Genomic DNA, 19,459 nt, shown 5'->3' with positions numbered 1-19,459 from the left:
ACACACTAGTCTTTCTTTTGAAAGGATGTTTGAAAAGTTTATAGTTAAAACTAAAATGCATTTTCCATCAAATACACAGATACTGTTGAAAGGGAATCATTGCCAGGTTATGTTCCGCCACACTCAACCTTTAAAGAAGGCCATCAAATGAAATCGAGCTGATCATTATATTCGTATGAAGATAGTGATGTTATCTGTCAGTTGCTCTTTAACTATGGGTCGCAAGTTTGGCAATGTTGTTCCAAGGTAGTCAACTCTTAAACAACAGAACTGAAGTGAATAGGGAGGATGCATTAACGTGACCTATAGCTGGGCGATCTCGATTAACCCACTCAAGTGATTATAAGTGTACACATGCTTACGCTCGAGCCTTAGTACAGTCAGGGTTCGTCACGGCGGTTTTCATTCTCATTGTTGTCAGACGTGTGTGTAGTGTTAACAGATTTGGTCTGTAACTTCTTTGTCTTTGGGTAGGTTGTCTCTGTGTGGATGCTAGCTCACTAAGAGATCACTTTTATCGGGAAATTGGACCCTCAAAATGACTTTCGAAGGATCAACAATCAAAAGTCGCTTAAGGAATATGCTTCGCTCTCCGTCCAACAAACTTCGAAGAAATCGTAAACAAGAAAACATTGAAAAAAAGGTAATCGCCTTATCATATAACTTTACATTCTGGTTATGGTGCAAAACTGTCTAGGGACGTTGCTAGATCATTTCTATCAATTTTGTGGTGAGTTTGTTTCATAAAAGATTACAAATCAGAAAGTTGGGCACATAGCATCTATAGATGAGAATAGGAATTTGCCAAGTTGATTTGTAGTCTGGTCTCAATTGACTGATTTAATAATTAATATTAATGCAACAAGTCTAAACAAGGGGTCACCTACTCAACCTTGTGTGATGCCCATGTAGCTATACTTTCACAACATATAAAATAATCTTGTATAATTCAATCAATGAGGTCTAGCGCAGATGTAAACCACTATCTGTAGGCAATTTGCAGATGAGACTTTTCCTGATGGTTCACCTAGTGCCATGTCATGGTTTCTGCATGTGCAATATTCAATTAGTGCAGTGTTGGCTTTGTCTCCTGAACAAATGATACAGTAAACAGAAACAGTGGCGTATCTATCAAGAATCACGTGATGACGATGAACACTTTTCTGCGTCAACACTACAGTTTGTTTACCACGTTTAACTAGATACATGAACAGCCATGTTTAAACAGTAGACTGATTTGTCTTTAGCAGATTGATTTGTCTTAGAGCCCGCACTACATTTCCTATAACCTCCCTATCAGTTATCTCTTAGTTTAACATATACAATGTTTCATTTAGCAGATGCTTTTTTTGCAAAGCGACAAACAAATAGCTAATGTAAAAAGATTAAAATGTAGCCAACAATAAACTGTGGATCATTGCTCTGTGTCCCCCCCTGCAGGTCAGATTGGAGAGGGTACTTGGGATCACAGCCTCTGGGAACAGTGGACTGGTGTCTGACCCACACTCTGGACTGGTCGCCTATCCTGCTGGGTGAGAGAGAGATAGAGAGGTGGTTGCGTCATTATGTGTGTGCGTATGTGATTTGCATACAGTCGTGTACTTTTGTGTGTGCACGTAACCATCAGTGTGTGAGCATGTGTCAACGTGCATCTGAAAGAGATTGAAAGACACTTCAAAACAAACAGATAAGGCAAAGTATCTATCCTTGCGACTGACCTTTGACTGGAAAAGATAGCAATTTGTTGACAGTAGCTGACAACCAACCATCTCTCAGATGATTTGACCCCCGACAAGGGCTTCTGTGTGCTTTGCAAATCTGGGTCCCATTGTCTTTAACCAGCGTTATCATGCAGGAACTGACAGGACTGGTCAGAACCTCTAATCATGCCCATCACACCAGAACAGCTGAGCAAATGAGGGTCATTTACGCTTTCATATTAACAATACTGCAAACCACATCACTAAGCCGGAGGCCTTTCCTCCAGCTTTGTATCTGATGTGCTGCTCTCAGCTGGGAGATGTAGCTTGGTGCATGTAGCTTGGTGCATGTAGCTTGGTGCATGTAGCTTGGTGCATGTAGCTTGGTGCATGTAGCTTGGAGCATGTAGCTTGGTGCATGTAGCTTGGTGCTGTGTTGATACACCAGAGGAGAGCTAAAGGCTGACTCACACCATGCACTGCTGCTGAATAAGACCAATGGGAATGAATCTGGGGGGAAGCAGTTAGCATCCTGTCAGTGTCAGTCAGGACCTGAGGGCGGCTGCGTCTGAGCAGCACAGAGGAAACCTGTCGGAGAAAGCAGACCTTGCAGAACCAACCCAATTCCAGAGAAATCAGTCAAAGCTGCGTTTATAAAGCTTGTAATTAGGACACTGTCTGGAACAACGAGAATTAGGACTTAAGGCTAGCTCTTTGCCAATGTGTGCGTGCGTGTGTGTGTGTGCGCGCGTGTGTGTGTTCCCAGGCAGTGATAGCTTTGTTCACATCCGCCAATCCACTCAGCTTCTATATTTATCCGGTTGGTGCAGTCCCTGGTCCTGTGATCTGGTGCACAGCCTGTTGAACAGTAGCCAGATCTACCACGGTGTTCTCTGTCAACCTACATCCCTGTACCCATTTCAACAGGAAGTGGTGACAGCGTGGTGTGGGTGACTACAGGAAATGTTGGAGATGGGTGCATGAATGCTTGCGACTGGGTTGGCTACTATTTCAGGCTTTGTAGTCATGGATAGATGGTTGGAGGGATGGAGGCATGGATGAATATATCCTCCTAATGTTTTTTATCTAACATATCTTACAGGGTCAAATAAAACAGCTATTTCATCTTAGCAAAGATTACCAGCATTTCTCTCCTTATTACATACAGTATTCAGGTCAATGATTAGAGAATCTTACTAAAACAACCAAGCCGACTTGAAGAGAGCTAGGTCTTATAGCGTTACATCATCATCTTGTTTCATTAGCCTCTATCGGTTGCAACCGATGTGTGTGCGACGGTGTCCCTAGCATTAGTCCATTGATACTGCACGCAATCCAAGTTTTGAACAAGATTTCGTTGAAATCCTATGATGATGACCTGCTTGTGACTGGTTCCTCCGTTCCAGATGTGTGGTGGTCTTGCTCAACCCCAAGAAGAACAAGCAGCTTCACATCCTGAACACCTCCAGGTGGGGCAGCAACACTCCCTCTCAACACCCCCCCCCCAAAAAAACAAGCATTTCTGAATCGATCACATTACAACATCCTCCTCTTCTCTCTTTTCTCTTCCTCCTCACAGGAAAGCCATCACAGCCCTCTCATTCTCTCCAGATGGAAAGTTCCTGGTCACTGGAGAGGTGAGTTTCCTCCTTGCTTCCCTGTGTTGGAGCTTGGGTCCAGTCAGTAAGGTACTACGGCTAGGCTAGCTCCTTAGCTCATGGGGCCTGTGTTGCTGTTGTGCTGAACTCTGTGGTGTTACCGTAATCCCTCATATCCAATCAGAGCCGATTAAAACCCTCTGGGTTTAAGTGGATGAGCTCTCCCTGGTTGCCATGACAGCACGGGGTCAAAGTTCTAAATACCATATGATGATATGGAAGAGGGAATATGCAGGCCGAAAAAAACTGTGTTTATTCAGCCAAAATGGACACAGTTCCATCTTGTCCACTGACAGTATTTCTTCAAACTACATATAAGTGCACAACCATACAAATACCTACAGCAAGCTACTCTGTTGTTTCCTAAGATCAAAGCATCGTCACCTACATACACCATATTCAAAAAAATTACAATAATTGTCAGTCATTTGAGAAAATAATTTCATAAGATACATCATCAGATCATCTCCCTCCCTCCCTCTCTCCCTCCCTCTCTCCCTCCCTGTCTCCCTCCCTGTCTCCCTCCCTGTCTCCCTCCCTGTCTCCCTCCCTCCCTGTCTCCCTCCCTCCCTGTCTCTCCCTCTCCCTCCCTCCCCTCAGAGCGGTCACCTTCCAGCCGTGCGTGTGTGGGACGTGGCAGAGCGTACCCAGGTGGCGGAGCTGCAGGAGCATAAGTACGGGGTGTCCTGCGTGGCCTTCTCCCCCAACAGCAAGTACATCGTCAGCGTGGGCTACCAGCATGACATGATGATCAATGTCTGGGCCTGGAAGGTACGGGGCCTCACTGCCGCTCTGCTGGCCATGTCACCTGTTACTCCGTGATGGGAGATTAGATATGACGGAGGCAGGTGGCTAAGCGGTTAGGGAATCGGGCTAGTAATCAGAAGGTTGTCAGTTCGATTCGTGGCCGTGGCAAATTATGTTGTGTCTTTGGGCAAGGCACTTCACCCTGTTTGCCTTGGGGGAATGTCCCTGTACTTACTGTAAGTCTCTCTGGATAAGAGTGTCTGCTAAATGACTAAATGTTATGTAAATGTAGATATCTATCAGCACATCAGTTTTTGTTTACATTGTCAGTGGTCACCACACTACTATTCTAACTTCCCAAAAACTCAATCCTGTATATCTGACTGTATTGTGTGTTTCCCAAAACTCATATGTATGTCATTGACTTTAATGTGTGTTTCCCAAAACTCATACTTATATCATTGACTTTAATGTGTGTGTAATTGTGTTGTGTAGAAGGACACTGTTGTCGCGGCTAACAAGGTGTCCAGTAAGGTGACAGCGGTGTCCTTCTCTGAGGACAGCTCCTACTTTGTGACAGCTGGAAACAGACATGTGAAGTTCTGGTACCTGGACCACTCCAAACCCATTAAGGTAACATCAGTACAACGCTATGTTTATATGTGGAAGATCTCTATGTTCAATCATCATCCAATGTGAACAGATTGTAACACTTCTATATTTAGCGTTGATGCGTTCTTTACTTATTCCGTCAATGTGCACACTGATTAACCTGATTGATCTTTGAGATCAATAGAGTGAATTGAACTGATTCAACACTGCTTTTAGTATTGCAAGCTCAACACCACAGCTAACCCTTGTGTGTGTGGGTGTGGGTGTGTGTGTGTGTGTGTAGGCCAGTGCTCCTGTTCCTCTTCTGGGGCGATCAGGTCTGCTGGGGGAACTGAGGAACAATTTCTTCTGTGACGTGGCGTGTGGGCGGGGCTCTAAGTCAGGTGACACCTTCTGCATCACGTCGTCTGGGCTGTTGTGCGTGTTCAACAGCAAGAGGACTCTGGACAAGTGGGTGGACCTACGGGTGAGTGACAGCTGCAGATGAAGGGCATCCACATCCAGTTTGTAGCTCACTGGGTCAAGTAGTAGCAACAAGTGTGGCATTCATTCAGTGGCGATTCCTATCTGAAGTGGGTTCTGTGAGAGCTGAACTGCAGCCAAGCCCCAGTTTATATAAGCGTGTTTATCAGCCAATGGGATGGATCGGGACCAGAGAGGGAGCTTGAGGTGTTCTGTTCCTGTTTCCAGGCTGGGATCAGGTGCAGATCAGGGACGGGGTGTTTGTCATCTGTCCAACAGGGACACCTCACCACCCAGCAGTTTACTCGGGGCAACTGGGCTTGGATACTACCACAAACACACACATCATTACAGACCGCTACTTCACAAGGATGACGCAATCCTTTGAATCTGTTGCATTGCATTGTCTAGGTGTTGTAGTTCAGTTGCAGTTCAATGCTACAGAGCCATTTAATGTGTCATTGTTTAAAGGCGAAACCTTGAATGACAGCAGGATGTGTGATGTCATATCCTGTCCTCCAGACCAGCTTGGCGCGATCTCTGTGTGTGTCAGAGGAGCTGATCTTCTGTGGCTGTGCAGATGGGACGGTTCGAGCCTTCAGCCCTTCTGACCTGCAGTTCATCGGCACGCTGCCCAGGCCACACCCCCTGGGCACCGACGTGTCGGCCATCACTCAGGCCAGGTGACGCACACGTCTGGCAAGACGCCTTACCTTACTTCCTGTCCCCTCATTCCCTGTCCCCTCACTTCCTGTCCTCTCTTGTTTACGCTCATCTCAGAACAAAGAAGTCCTTTCGGTCTTAAAAACAATGTTTTTCAATGTTATTTAAGTGTCTGTCCTGTCTTCACGTTTCAACATGCAGTTCTTCTTACTGTCTTTCTCATCAGCCACCTGTTCTCCAACAAGACGGACGCCCGCTACCCTGACACTGTGGCGGTGACCTATGACCCCGTCAGCCATCGGCTGAGCTGTGTGTACAACGACCACAGTCTGTATGTGTGGGACGTGAGGGACCTTCTCAGGGTGGGAAAGGTCCACTCTGCCCTCTTCCACGCTGCCTGTGTCTGGGACCTGGAGGTAAACACAGACACACAGTGCCTTGGATAGGAATTGAACCCTCTTGGGGAATAGCTGCTGAAACACTGTGCCGTTTGGTTTTTGATAACAGTACAATACTGTCATACCTACCTCCGCCTCTCTCTCTCTCTCTCTCTCTACCCATCTGTTTCTCTCCCTGTGCTCCAGGTGTTTCCGGAGCTCCCAGAAAGCTCTGAGGCCAGCCTGTCTTCAGGGGTCTTCCTCAGCTGTTCTGCTGACAACACTGTGAGGCTGTGGAGCATGGAGGGACCCGACACTCACCGCAACGTCCTCAGCAACGTAAGCCCCTCCTTCACCTGTCTCAAACATTCACCCATCGCAGAAGACCAAAAATCATGTTTTACTATTCTGAGATATGATAATTTGTTTACCTTCCACTGCCTCTGTGCTTCAGGACCTGTTGAAAGTCATCTACATGGATGAGAACACTGGAGCCCTGCTGGACACAGAGGGAACTGCGACCGGGAGCTTGGAGAAGGTGGATGGACAGACAGCAGACACCAGGGCTGGCTTCCGGACCATCAGTGTCAGCCCGGATGGAAAACACCTGGCTTCAGGAGATCGTAACGGCGTGCTGAGGTAGAGAACCACCTCTGTCGGCGGGAAGACTGACACTTAACTGTTCCACTTGTAAAAAGGCCACTGGTTTCTGCGATGTTATGCGGTTTTAGGGACGGGAGAGTGGAAAGTCTGTCTGAGCAGAATGTGTCAGCTCATGACTCATGGCTCAAGCGTTGTGGTGTTTGATGCTTTGCAGGGTTCACGACCTCAGGAGTATGGAGGGGATTCTCAAGGTGGAAGCCCATGACTCAGAGATCCTGTGTCTGGAGTACTCTAAACCTGAGACAGGTGTGTGTGAGACAGGTGTGTGTGTGTGTTCAAATGTTTCTGTCTGTGTGTGTGTGTGGATGTGCTTTCATTTGAATCTTTTTTTTATTTGTCTCAATTGATTTGCTGCTGATTTCCTCTCAGCATGTCTGTGTAGAGTGGAGCTGGTTCTGTCTAGAGATCTCCTGGTGTGTGTGTGTGTGTGTGTTCAGATGTTTCTGTGTGTGTTCTCTCTCAGGACTGAAGCTGCTGGCCACCGCCAGCCGGGATCGTCTCATCCACGTCCTGGATGCCGACAAAGCCTACAGTCTGCTCCAGACTCTGGATGAGCACTCTTCCTCCATCACGGCCGTCCGATTCGCCTGTGAGTGGTCCCCCCCCCCCCCCTGTCAGAGACAGAGACATCACTATCGCTATCATCATCCATTACCACCCGATCTCTGTTCTGGCATCTTGTCATCATGTCACCATGGTTACGTAATCCGTCTCTCCGCAGCCAATGAGAACAAGGTCAGGATGATTAGCTGTGGCGCTGACAAGAGCATCTACTTCCGTACGGCTCACAAGGTAAGGCCTGATGCCGAGATGTCACCCGACCCTCACAGAGAAGCACATGAGTTAATGAGCCTGTTTGTGGTTCTGTATCTGCAGACTTACCTTGAGAAACTGGCTTAACTGGAGAAAGGGCTTAATCAGTATTCCCTAGTTCACTTGTTTTCTGTATGTCAAGAGTTATGTCATGTACATCAGTCACTAAGCTAATTGGCTGAAGAATGGAGTGCTCTAGAAAAAGAAGATCCACTAAGGTGACAGGGTCTCGGAAGTTGACCAAGTACTGCCTTGTTAGCCGCTCTTTCAAGCACATTCAAGCAGTCTCTGAGTGGCCATTTGCAAAACAAACACTGACATCTGTCCTACGTCAGCACATGACAATATGCCCTCACAGGGCCACGCATTCATGTCTTACCATTAGCATGCCCTTTTGTTCTTAGGAGTTTGTAAATGAGCCATTACTGCCTGCCTGTCTGCCTGTCTGCCTGTCTGCCTGTCTGTCTGTCTGTCTGTCTGTCTGTCTGTCTGTCTGTCTGTCTGTCTGCCTGTCTGCTGTCCATGGTCATCTAAACATCCTGAGTGTGTACTGTTGTCGTCTCCTCAGACAGGCAGGGGAACAGAGTTCAGGTGCTCCCACCATGTGGTGAGGAAGACCACCCTGTATGACATGGGGGTGGACCCCACCTGCAAGTATGCTGCTGTGGGCTGCCAGGACCGCAGCATTAGGTGTGTATGTCTGTGTGTGTGTATGTCTGTGTGTGTCTGTGTGTGTCCATGTCAGTGTGCATTTTCTACTCTCTCCTGGGTTTCCCCCCCATCTTCTCCTCCCCCTCCCCCTCATCCTCTCCTCCCCCTCCCCCTCATCTTCTCCTCCCCCTCCCCCCATCTTCTCCTCCCCCTCCCCTCATCTTCTCCTCCCCCTCCCTTCCCCCCCTGCCCCTTCCCCTCCCCCTCATCTTGTCCTCCCCCTCCCCCTCATCTTCTCCTCCCCCTCCCCTCCCCTCCCCCTCATCTTCTCCCCCCCTCCACAGGATCTTCAACATCAGCAGTGGGAAACAGAAGAAGCTGTACAAGGGCTCCCAGAGTGAGGACGGCAGCCTGCTGAAGGTAAACACCCCACAGCGCCTCACAGTCAACATCTACACCCTACATGGCATCACTGGTTCATGTAAGAAAAGGCTTTTGTCCAAATACTACAGCAGAGAGGGGGGGTCAAGCTGTTGTTGTCTGTGTCAATTTGATTGACAGGTACAGATGGATCCCTCTGGTCTGTTTGTGGCCACCAGCTGCTCTGACAAGAACATCAGCATCTTTGACTTCCTGTCTGGAGAGTGTGTAGCCACCATGTTTGGCCACTCTGGTAAGTGAACAGGATGCAAACACACAACCAAATCACCGATCTAACTGCAATAGGAGGCGACACAGATGTAATGTAAGATTAACCCTAGAGGATGATATCAGTATGTCTAGGACTCAGCATTCACTCCATTCCAGTGATAGTGATCATGCTGTTTGATCTGGGAGTATTGAGAGGGTGATCCTAAAGTCAAAAGCAAACAGGTCATCCAAGCATCTTCCTGACCGCTTCCTGATTGGTCTTTTCAGAGATCGTCACAGGGATGAAGTTCACCAACGACTGCAAGTATCTGATCTCAGTGTCTGGGGACAGCTGTATCTTTGTGTGGCGTCTGGCCCCAGAGATGACCCTGAGCATGAGACAACGTCTCTCCCAGCTCCCCAACACCCAGCCGTGCAAGACCTCCCCTCTCAGGTAACACACACACATGCACACACACACACCACACACAAATGCACACACACGTACACATGCACGCACACACACACATGCATGCACACACACACACACACGCACACATGCATGCACACACACCACACACACACACTTAGGGTTAGGTTTGATTTAGGTGTGTTGACTTGAGGATTGGGATTTCAGGAGAGAGATTTACAGTGCACCCTCTCTGGGAGGCGTGTCCTCGGAGAGTGACCATGACAACGAGGAGGAGGGGCCATTGAATTACTCCCCCGACCAGGAAGAGAAGAGAGCCAGTACTTCCTCTGGCAGCAGCCAGGACGCGGAGGAAGACACAGGTACAGACATGCAAATCAGCACTCTCATGCCAACGGCCTTTATGCAAATTAAAGCCCAATCGTTTACCAATCGTTTTCTTTCAGGGGCCTCAGATGAAAGTCAAGACTGGGATTCTAACAAGAAGGTTGGTGGTTTTGTCCCTAAAAATAATAATTATAATTCAAAAACAACACATTTTCATCGGCCTCTCATGATATCGCCTCTATTTTCTCCCCCTCTTCCTTACCCTATCCACCCCTCCCCCTCTCCCTTGCCCCCTCCACCCCTCTTCCTTACCCGATCCATTCCTCTCCCTTGCCCCCTCCACCCCTCTTCCTTACTCCCTCCACCTCTCCTCTTCACCAGGAGCCGTGTGACTCTGTGGCCCCTGAGGCCCCTGCTCGCCCACGCAGGCGCTGGTCGTGTCGCATGGGCTCCCTGGAGCTCATGGTCAAGTCCATGCTGGACCTGCGCCAGCTGGAAGCCTTCTCCATGCCTAGCTCCTCCCACAAGAAAGGCTCCGCCTCCTGGCTCAGAGAGAGAGACGCAGGCAGCACCTCCAGCCTGCAGGGGGCGCTGGTGAGCAAAGGAGCAGAGAGAAAGAGAGAGAGAGAGAATGAGAGAGAGAGCATTATTATAAATGAGTTTGTTTCTCATGGTTTAACCAGACCCTCCCCCCTCTATGTCATTCTCTGACCTCCACCTATTTCTTCTCTCCACTCCATCAGGAGATGGAGGAAAGGACTAAGAAAGAAGGCAGACAGCGCCCCCATTCTGATTGGTTGTCGTCCACCACATCTAAACGTTCCCCTGGTGCAGATGGTAATGTACTGTACCCCGAGGGCAGTGAGAATACAGCCAGGGTACTGGGCAGGTAAACACACACAGTCACTCACTCACTCACTCACTCACTCACTCACTCACTCACTCACTCACGCACAGGCTATGCTCACCACCTCTGTTGTGTGTTGATGCCAGTGATGACCTGGTGAAGGAGCAGCAGCATGGCAGTGTGGACAGAGGAGGGCGTGCTGGATGTCCTCAGGACAGCCAGAGTCCAGATAGCGCCTGCTCTGTGGACTACGACAGCAGAGAGTCCAGCCCAGACCAGGCCCACGAGGGTGAGACTGACACACACACACGCTGAAGAAATCGTGTACATCTGCCAGATTATCACTACCGTGTAGTTGCTGACCCCTAATCTCTCCATCTGGTCCCAGACTCTGACGGAGTAGTACCGTTGACCTCTGAGGACGACCAGTCTGACCTGGAGGACGAAGAGGAGGACGAGGATGGAGAGGTGGAGAGAGGGAAGGTGGAGGTGACCAGTATGGATGAAGCGATGAGGACGGTTTCTGCCACCCCTGAACCGACCCAAGAAGCCTTCCTCAAACAGAACTTTGAGACCCTGGATGACCCAAGCAGCATGGGTAAGACAACTGGGAACACACACACACACATACGTGTCACTCACCAGTTACAGATTTGCATAATACATACAATACAAAGAGAATGTGTCACTCCTGTGGGAGGACTACACATACCCAAACAGAGTTGTTTTATGTGATCATCCATGGTTGGAATTCCCCTGGTTCCTTGCAGAGAGGAGCAGAGTAGCCAGACTGAGCATGTCGGCTCGCTTCCTGGCCAGGGGTTCCAACAACAACAACAACAGGTACAGTGTTCCCCCCCGCGGTCCATCCAGAACAGCATCTTGCCCTGATGCAGTGTACCACAGTCAGTAACACCCCCTGCTGTTCAACTAGGGTGTACATTCCCTACATTCCATGTGTTCTAACTCCATGTAGGAGGACTGCCCTGTTTGCCAAGGCCCACAAGATCGATTTAAGGCCTGGGGGGTCTCCAACCATGCCCCTGGTCTCCAAGGTGCGGCCCTTGATGGAGGAGGGGCGGGGGCAAGACTCAGAGGAGCGTAGCCCCTTCGACTCCAGCCTGGAGGAACAGAAGTAAGTAGAGACACTAGGATCTCTCCTGAGATTCCCAACATCCACCTGAAAAAAAGCTAGTGAAAATATTGGAGCCGAAAATATTTGAGCCAAAATGAATCCCCCCCAAAATCAAATTTGAATAACAGCATCTGCACAACGAATACATATACAGTAATCATACGTGTCACATACAATGACGTTTAATTGGTGCTCTGAAAAGTTGCAATTTTTGTCCCGTTTCCTGTGGAGGTCCGTGGAGGTGGGAGCTCCAGAGAGGGGCCCCGTGCTGCGATCCCACCCCCAGAAGAGGAGGCCCCTGGGCAGTCACCTGTGGAGGATGTCCAGCCCTGTGGGCAGACCTCCGGCCCAGACAGAGGGACCCGCAACACTGCAGAAGTCTCAGTCAGTCCAGAACCTCGCCTTAGAAGGTAGGTCTCTGACCCGCAGCCATGAAATCAGTCTGAAGATACCCTGGTACACTTTAATCGATTAAGCATATTGTATCCAAAGCAACACACACACATCAGTATATGATATAGTAGTAGTAGAAATAGTAGATGCGCCTCGGGACTGTTGACTTTTTGCATCTATTATCTTTCTGTTGTCAGGTGACACCCCTCACACACCCTCTCTGGTCTCTCCTTCCAGGTCTCTGTTACCCTACCCCATCCTGTGGTCAAGGCGAGGCACGCCCCAGGCCTCAAAACCTGCGAGTGGATCGGGACCCCTCCAGACCTCTGTCCCGTCTCTCCTCCCCCTCCTCCCCTGTCTCCCCCTCCTCCCCTGTCTCCCCCTTACCCTGGGAGAGCCCCAAGCTCAAGTCCCGCCGCTCCTACATGTGCCCCACCACCAGCTCCAAGGCCAAGTCCAGCCACTCCTCATCCACGGGGGAGGGCCTCCACCTGGGCATGCTACTCAGCAGCTCCCCCCTGCCCTTGGAGGATGAGAGCGGAGAGCCCGCTAGCCCCAAGAGCAGGAGTTCGTTTGATGACCTGGATGTTGAGCTTCCTGTCTTGTCATCCTCTCCTACCCCTGCTTCTCTCTCCTCCCCCCCTTCCCCTCTCTGTCCTGGCAAAGACCGCTCCTGCCCTTCTCCTCCCAGGGCCACGGTCTCGCCCGATCCAAGCTCAACCTGCTCCCTCAATGTCCCGCCCTCCCGGATCCCCCTTCCCAAACAGCCACTCGCATCACGTCGCAGTCTTTGCACGGACATGAGACCCCACAACGATTGGCTAAATGCTATAGCTAGAACCTCCAACTCTATGGAAGACCCTGGATATGAGTACATACCGACAGGGTCAGTGTGCAAACCAGGTAAGGCTGAAAACGAGTAGATAAAAGCAACACGTGGAGCAGTCGGTGTAGATGCAGTGGAGGAGACACACCATGCTGTTTGTACATCCACAGGCCTGGGTAAACGGCTGTCCCTACCCACAGACCAGGTCAGAGGGCATCTGGGTAACCTTCAACTTCCAGTCTCACTTCCTGTGCACCAGGAAAGATTCTTGGATTGTCAGAAGGGGTAAACTTTATTTAAAGGTTACCATGAAGATCTGTTACAGGCAACATTGTATAGAAGCTTAAATGTATATTATTACATGAAATATTTCTTAAATCCTTTTTCAATCTGTTGTTCAAGGTTCCCAGGGCAGGAACCGCTGCTGTGTAAAGATCGCCCACTGGTGTCTGTCCTGCTGTGTAAAGATCGCCCCCTGGTGTCTGTCCAGGCACTCACCCTGACCACGACCGAATCCCAGCCAGGTGTGACCCGGCGCCGCTCCTCTCTCCTCCTCACCACCACTTCCCTCCCCCTCCATCAGCCTCCCTCCCTCCCCCTCCATCAGCCTCCCTCCCTCCCCCTCCATCCCCCTCTCTCCCTCCCCCTCCATCCCCCTCTCTCCCTCCCCCTCCATCAGCCTCCCTCCCTCCCCCTCCATCCCCCTCTCTCCCTCCCCCTCCATCCCCCTCTCTCCCTCCCCCTCCATCAGCCTCCCTCCCTCCCCCTCCATCCCCCTCTCTCCCTCCCCCTCCATCACCCTCCCTCCCTCCCCCTCCATCCTCCTCTCTCCCTCCCCCTCCATCACCCTCCCCTCCTCCCCCTCCATCCCCCTCTCTCCCTCCCCCTCCATCAGCCTCCCTCCCTCCCCCTCCATCCCCCTCTCTCCCTCCCCCTCCATCCCCCTCCCCTCCTCCCCCTCCATCCCCCTCTCTCCCTCCCCCTCCATCACCCTCCCTCCCTCCCCCTCCATCCCCCTCTCTCCCTCCCCCTCCATCCCCCTCCCCTCCTCCCCCTCCATCCCCCTCCCTTCCTCCCTCTCCCCCTCCTGCATCCCTCTCTTCACCATTGTCCACCTGTTCTCTGGCCTGTCTGTCCTTCTGTGTCTTTTCCCTCTCGCTGCCGGTGTCGGCACTGCAGCCTCCAGGGTGAGTCTCCTCCTTCTTCTTCCTCTGATCTGGAGGGTGTGTTTCATGTTAGCTGTCCTGCGCTCCACTCTGTGCTCTTGCCTGCAGCATATCAAATATTGACTGTGGGATGTCTGTTGCCAGAGTTCTTTGTCAGTGTGGAACACTGCAGACAGGCGGCCGCAGAGCTTCACAGTACTCTCAGGAAAACCACCCAGCTCTATGCGACGGTAAGTGTGTGTGTGTGTGTGTGTGTGTAGAGGAGAGGAGAAGGGGGGTGGGATTAGGAGTAATAGAGAGATGTCCACTGTGTCCTTTGTGTGTGTCATCATTCTCCTGTGTCCTGTGTGTGTGTTGTCATTCTCTTGTGTCGTCTGTGTCGTCATTCTCCTGTGTGTGTCGTCATTCTCCTGTGTCCTGTGTGTGTGTCGTCATTCTCCTGTGTCCTGTGTGTGTGTTGTCATTCTCTTGTGTCGTCTGTGTCGTCATTCTCCTGTGTCCTGTGTGTCGTCATTCTCCTGTGTCCTGTGTGTGTGTCGTCATTCTCCTGTGTCCTGTGTGTCGTCATTCTCCTGTGTCCTCTGTGTCGTCATTCTCCTGTGTCCTGTGTGTCGTCATTCTCCTTTGTCCTGTGTGTGTGTCGTCATTCTCCTGTGTCCTCTGTGTCGTCATTCTCCTGTGTCCTGTGTGTGTGTCGTCATTCTCCTGTGTCCTGTGTGTGTGTCGTCATTCTCCTGTGTCCTGTGTGTGTTCTTCCTGTCCAGGTGCTGGGCTGTGGCTCAGTCCCCAGTGAGGAGCAGCAGGAGATGAGGAGGGTTCTGGACGAGGCCCTGGACCTGGTCCGAGCTGAGCTGGACTCTCTCCCCCAGACGAAGGCCAGAGGTGAGGCCAGCGAGGCTGGGGGGGGCAGGGTCAAAGGTGAGGAGGCTCTGGCCCTGCTGGAGCAGTACTCTGAACTGTTGCTAAAGTCTGTGGAGAAGAGACTGGATAACAAGACCTGACACACACATACACCTACACATCAACACACACACATACACACAACTACACATTAACACACACACACACACACAACTACACTTCAACACACACACACACACACATACACATCAACATCAACACTCACGGAACCATGCCTGCCTTGCCTGCCATTCAGTTTCTATATAGAAGTTCATGACTGATCAATATCAGTATTACATGGTGCCATTGGAAGATGTATAGATGGATGTGGAAATTAATTAGGTGGAAGCAGTTATGAAATAAGTAGGGATGGATATATTGTTGGTAAAAATGGAAGCTAATTCTCTATTGTATCACCAAGACATTCTCAAGATGTTTTAGCTGTCAAGCCTGCAAAGGCTGTGAAGTTTCCTAATGTGACATTGATCAGATTGTTACTGTGTTTCTGTCTTTTTGTACTGCATTTTGTGATGATGATTTGAACTCTGACATAATTTGTGGATGCATTTGAAAGGCATTTTCCTGCTTGAAAACATCATTTTGTAAGAATCTGTCTGAAATCTTCTAGTTATACTCTTATCTTGGAGGTTTGAGTCTGTAAAATACATGAATTTGGCACTGTTCATTTTATTAAATATAATTACATTTTAAAACTATTACTAATTTCCTTACTTCATTTGTAGGTTATATTCAGATGGATATCTGTAGAGGGTGTTTAATCCCATCAAATGCTTGTTCTTGGGATTATGTGACATGTATTAGCAAACCACACAAAATATTTTAAAACAACAATGACTTAAATGTGTTAAAAGACAAGGCAATACATTATTTGATGGTATTCCTAGTATAGAAATACAAGCCCGGTAAAGTACATATTTCCACACAGTGATTATGGGATTGTCGCATGATCTTTGAGTGAGGTGGAACTTTTTGTAGATCAAGCACAGCTCAATGTCAGCAGATATACCGGTACTGTATCTGATCTATACCGGTCATACAGTAAGTACATGTGCATGCATGAGCGGTAATCCTTCAGTTTCATGGATTGCATGGAAGGCAATGATGTCACAAGGGCGTTGCCTATGGTAACGTGTCCACGTTGACGTAGGTGAGGATGATGTCGTGAAGGATGTTGATGCGGTTGACCTGGTTGAGCTCTCTGACCCGGTGCTTGAACTCGAACAGCGGGCTGTTGTTCACCGCTACCTTGAACTCGTTATACGTGCACAGGATCTTCATCTGAAACACACGACCCGTACGTTTACCCAGCTGCTATCATCAGAGAGCTCACACCGGTAACTGTGACATTAACTTCAGTGAACACACACAAACAGTACTGGTCAGTTGGTGTGAAGGTCGATGCCAGAAACGACTGAGAAACCAAGAGGCAGTCCAAGCTTTATAAAGAGGCTTACGTGAGATATAATTAAATCATGAGAACAAGACAAATGTTAACACTGGAAGAGTATAATTCAGTTTAGTCATGCCTTGTGACTTCCTCTGAACGGTTATTTGCAGAGTTTGAGATGTTTGTTAGGAGATACAGCATCAGAGGCTTCCTCAGGTGAAGCACTGTTCTCACTGACCTCAACGATCTGGCCTGTCGGCAGCGCTGGCTCTACCTAGGACCAGCCTTTCCAAACGTAAGGCTTACCTTCACCGTTCAAAGGTAGAAGGACAGATAGACCTGCAGTCAGCATTAGACGGAAGCTCTCCCTTGTCGCTGGATATTTCTGAGCCTCTGAGTTATCGGTTAGAGTCAGACATGTGGAGGGGGGAGTGAGCGAGGGAGTATGGGGGGGGCAGGGTTAGTGGGAGAGGCTGGTAGGGATGGGGGTAGAGGAGGGGGACGGGTTGTTTTTCTTAATGTGGGGTAGTGAGGTGAGTAAGTGGGGGAGCAGGTGGGTGGGAGAATGGGGGAGGGGGGGGGTGTATGTGCTACTGGGACGTACCTCGAAGGGCTGTCCGGGGGCCAAGGGGAAGGGGGACTGGAGGTCTCTCTCCTCCTTGCCCCAGCGTTCCCCCACCTTACTGTTCCTCACCAGCGTCGGCCTGCCTGCGTCGTTGAAGCGAGGGTTGATGTGCAGGGCGATGTCGTTACCACGCAGGAAGTTCACTGTGAACCTGAGGAGGAGAAGGAAGAAGTCTGCCCCCTTTCTTACATCATGAACCTCCGAGGACCCCTGGACTTGACTGGTCATGAGAAACATCCATGGGAAATGAAGTTTACAGGGTGAAAGGAGCTGGTAAACAATGCTAAGCAGAGGTTCCCCTGTGCCGGCCTCTTAAGGAGCCTTGAAAGGGGACTTTGTGTGAACTCACATCCTGGCATCTGGCTTGACCTGGCCCCTGATGGTCATCATCATCTTGTCGTACACACCTCTCATCAGATTCAGGTTGTAAGGCACCATCTACACAGCACCACACACACAGACAGGGGTGACATGAATGAGATCCATCCATCTATCCTTACATCCTTTCATCCAGTTGACATCTTCTAAGAGTCTCTCACCACTGCTCCTGGTGCAGGCTGCACAGGCCACTGTGCAGGTGAGACGGCAGGATTCTGAGCAGGCCAGCCAGACTGACCCGGGTTGTATGGCCATCCACCCTGACTTGGGTTCACAGGCCATCCTGGGACTCCAGGCTGTCCCGTAGCTGGAGCTGGAGCCGGGGGCAGGACCTGGGGCGCTGGAGCCGGGGGCAGGACCTGGGAAGGCTGGGGTCCTGGCCAGCACGGCTGGCAGGGTTGGTATGGGGATGAGGCTGGGGCAGGGGCAGGGGCAGGGCCAGGGTCTGGAACAGGAGCTGGTGCTGGGGCCGGGGCCGGGGCTGGGGATGGGGCTGGTTGCATACCAGGCCAGCAGGGTGCGTTGGGTTGCCCAGGCCAGCAGGGTTGGGGCTGGGTGGCCTGTCCGGGCCACATGGGGGCCCCTCCTCCAGGCTGACCGGGCCAGAAGTTCCCCCGGGGGACAGAAGCAGAGGACGGGCAGCCGGGCAGAGCGTCACACAGCTGGAGGAGAGGTGAAGGAGGAGAGGGTTGGGAGGGAGAGGGAGAGATGATGGAGAGACGGGGGAGAGCGAGAGTGGAGAGGATGGAGGACACCAACTTGCACACATATCGATGCACGTAAGCAAGAACAACCGAAAGAATAATTCAGATGAAATCATTCCTTCTTAAATGATGGATTGTGTCAGTCTCAGAGGATGAAGGGCTGCAGGGATTCAGTACTTACATCCATTTGATCTGTAAATAAAAAAAGACACGATTGAGTTTAATCTCACTTAGACTCCTCTCTAATAATATCATTCTGAGTACATCATTTCTCAAACGTTTTCAAAGATAGAGAGATTCTCCACATGACCACTAGATGGAATCAGCTCCAGCAAAACCAGTTGACCTTCTAACAAATTTGCCAGGAAGTTGGAAAACCACAAATCCACTTAAAATGACACCTAACAACAAAGCTATTTAAACAGATGATCGATTCGTTGTCTTGGAATTGGGACAATCGATGCATGACATTGCGCTGTAATAGTCTGTATTGATCACACATCACCATGCTCATTTAAATGTTCGGACCATTGCAAACATGTATTGACTGTCACACGTATATTGAGTTCCCACCAGTGAGATATTATGCCCTGCTGTGACACTGAGCCTAGCTCACCAGAGCTCTACAGTATATGAACTTGATAGGTTATACATCTACCAAAGAAGAATCACAGTTCAGGGTGAAACGAGAACTGCATTTTCTCTTGGCATCTTGTCTCTCACTTGGCGCTCTCACAGATTCCACACATATCTACTCCACTACCAAGATTATTACCTGCTCTCAGCAATTACAGACAGATATTCAGTGCTCCTTCTTTTCCTCAGCATGTCTTTATGGTATGTTTGGGGCATTGTTCTGTGAGTAACCCATCAAGGTTTTAGGAAGTTTAACCCTATCGTGATTATTTCAATATCAACATCCCACAGATTTGCCTAAACTCTTCAAAAAGTAAGTCTTAATTCCATACACTGTATTGCAAGACCATGGAGCACTAAAGTTGTAATAGATCTCATGTCAAAAGTACAAAATCAGCCCACATAGTTCCCTTGTAATTGTCATTAAATATATAACAGGAGACGGATAAAAATACAGATTGTTTTGTGTTTCATAAGGCTTAAAATGGTCAAACATCTACAAAATAAACCCAACCAATACCACAGAAAGAACCTGTATAACCCAGTAAAGAATAGATCCCAAGGTAGAACATAGTCTATTTCAATATCTCCCTTCTCCATGATGGGCAGACTGACCTTACAGAATCAGAACAGACCTACCTATTCTCCAAGAGAGCCTTGGCACTGGAAGAGATGCCTGGGGAGTAGAGGAGTTGAGTTGGCAGGAGG

The 19,459-nt window shown here is 49.6% G+C and overlaps 2 protein-coding genes across 2 annotated transcripts; one reads left to right on the top strand and one right to left on the bottom strand.

The window, feature by feature from the left end:
- Nucleotides 1-265: 265 nt before the first annotated feature.
- On the top strand, nt 266-15,569 carry LOC124468782 (mitogen-activated protein kinase-binding protein 1-like). The gene is made up of 32 exons (XM_047021739.1): nt 266-643; nt 1,441-1,532; nt 3,107-3,169; nt 3,280-3,337; nt 3,959-4,129; nt 4,601-4,738; nt 5,001-5,183; nt 5,702-5,862; nt 6,069-6,258; nt 6,427-6,558; nt 6,674-6,858; nt 7,037-7,128; nt 7,346-7,471; nt 7,604-7,674; nt 8,264-8,385; nt 8,691-8,766; nt 8,908-9,019; nt 9,265-9,430; nt 9,614-9,768; nt 9,853-9,893; nt 10,115-10,327; nt 10,477-10,622; nt 10,727-10,869; nt 10,969-11,178; nt 11,351-11,423; nt 11,557-11,715; nt 11,947-12,125; nt 12,346-13,011; nt 13,105-13,219; nt 13,337-13,458; nt 14,245-14,330; nt 14,865-15,569. Exons 1-32 carry the CDS (start codon nt 539-541, stop codon nt 15,099-15,101), a joined length of 4,788 nt encoding a protein of 1,595 aa, XP_046877695.1. The 5' UTR covers nt 266-538; the 3' UTR covers nt 15,102-15,569.
- Nucleotides 15,570-15,667: 98 nt separating this feature from the next.
- LOC124468784 (galectin-3-like) lies at nt 15,668-19,459 on the bottom strand. Its single transcript, XM_047021740.1, has 6 exons — nt 19,391-19,459; nt 18,297-18,307; nt 17,573-18,073; nt 17,383-17,471; nt 17,013-17,184; nt 15,668-16,299 (listed from the first exon to the last, which is right to left on the bottom strand). The coding sequence occupies exons 2-6, from the start codon at nt 18,300-18,302 to the stop codon at nt 16,141-16,143; spliced, it is 927 nt and encodes a 308-aa protein (XP_046877696.1). The 5' UTR covers nt 18,303-18,307; nt 19,391-19,459; the 3' UTR covers nt 15,668-16,140.

The sequence above is a fragment of the Hypomesus transpacificus genome, chromosome 6, assembly GCF_021917145.1.
Source record: "Hypomesus transpacificus isolate Combined female chromosome 6, fHypTra1, whole genome shotgun sequence".
Lineage (NCBI taxonomy): Eukaryota > Metazoa > Chordata > Actinopteri > Osmeriformes > Osmeridae > Hypomesus > Hypomesus transpacificus.
The sequence above is the reverse complement of the archived record's forward strand: the minus strand, read 5'-3'. Positions and strand labels throughout refer to the sequence as shown.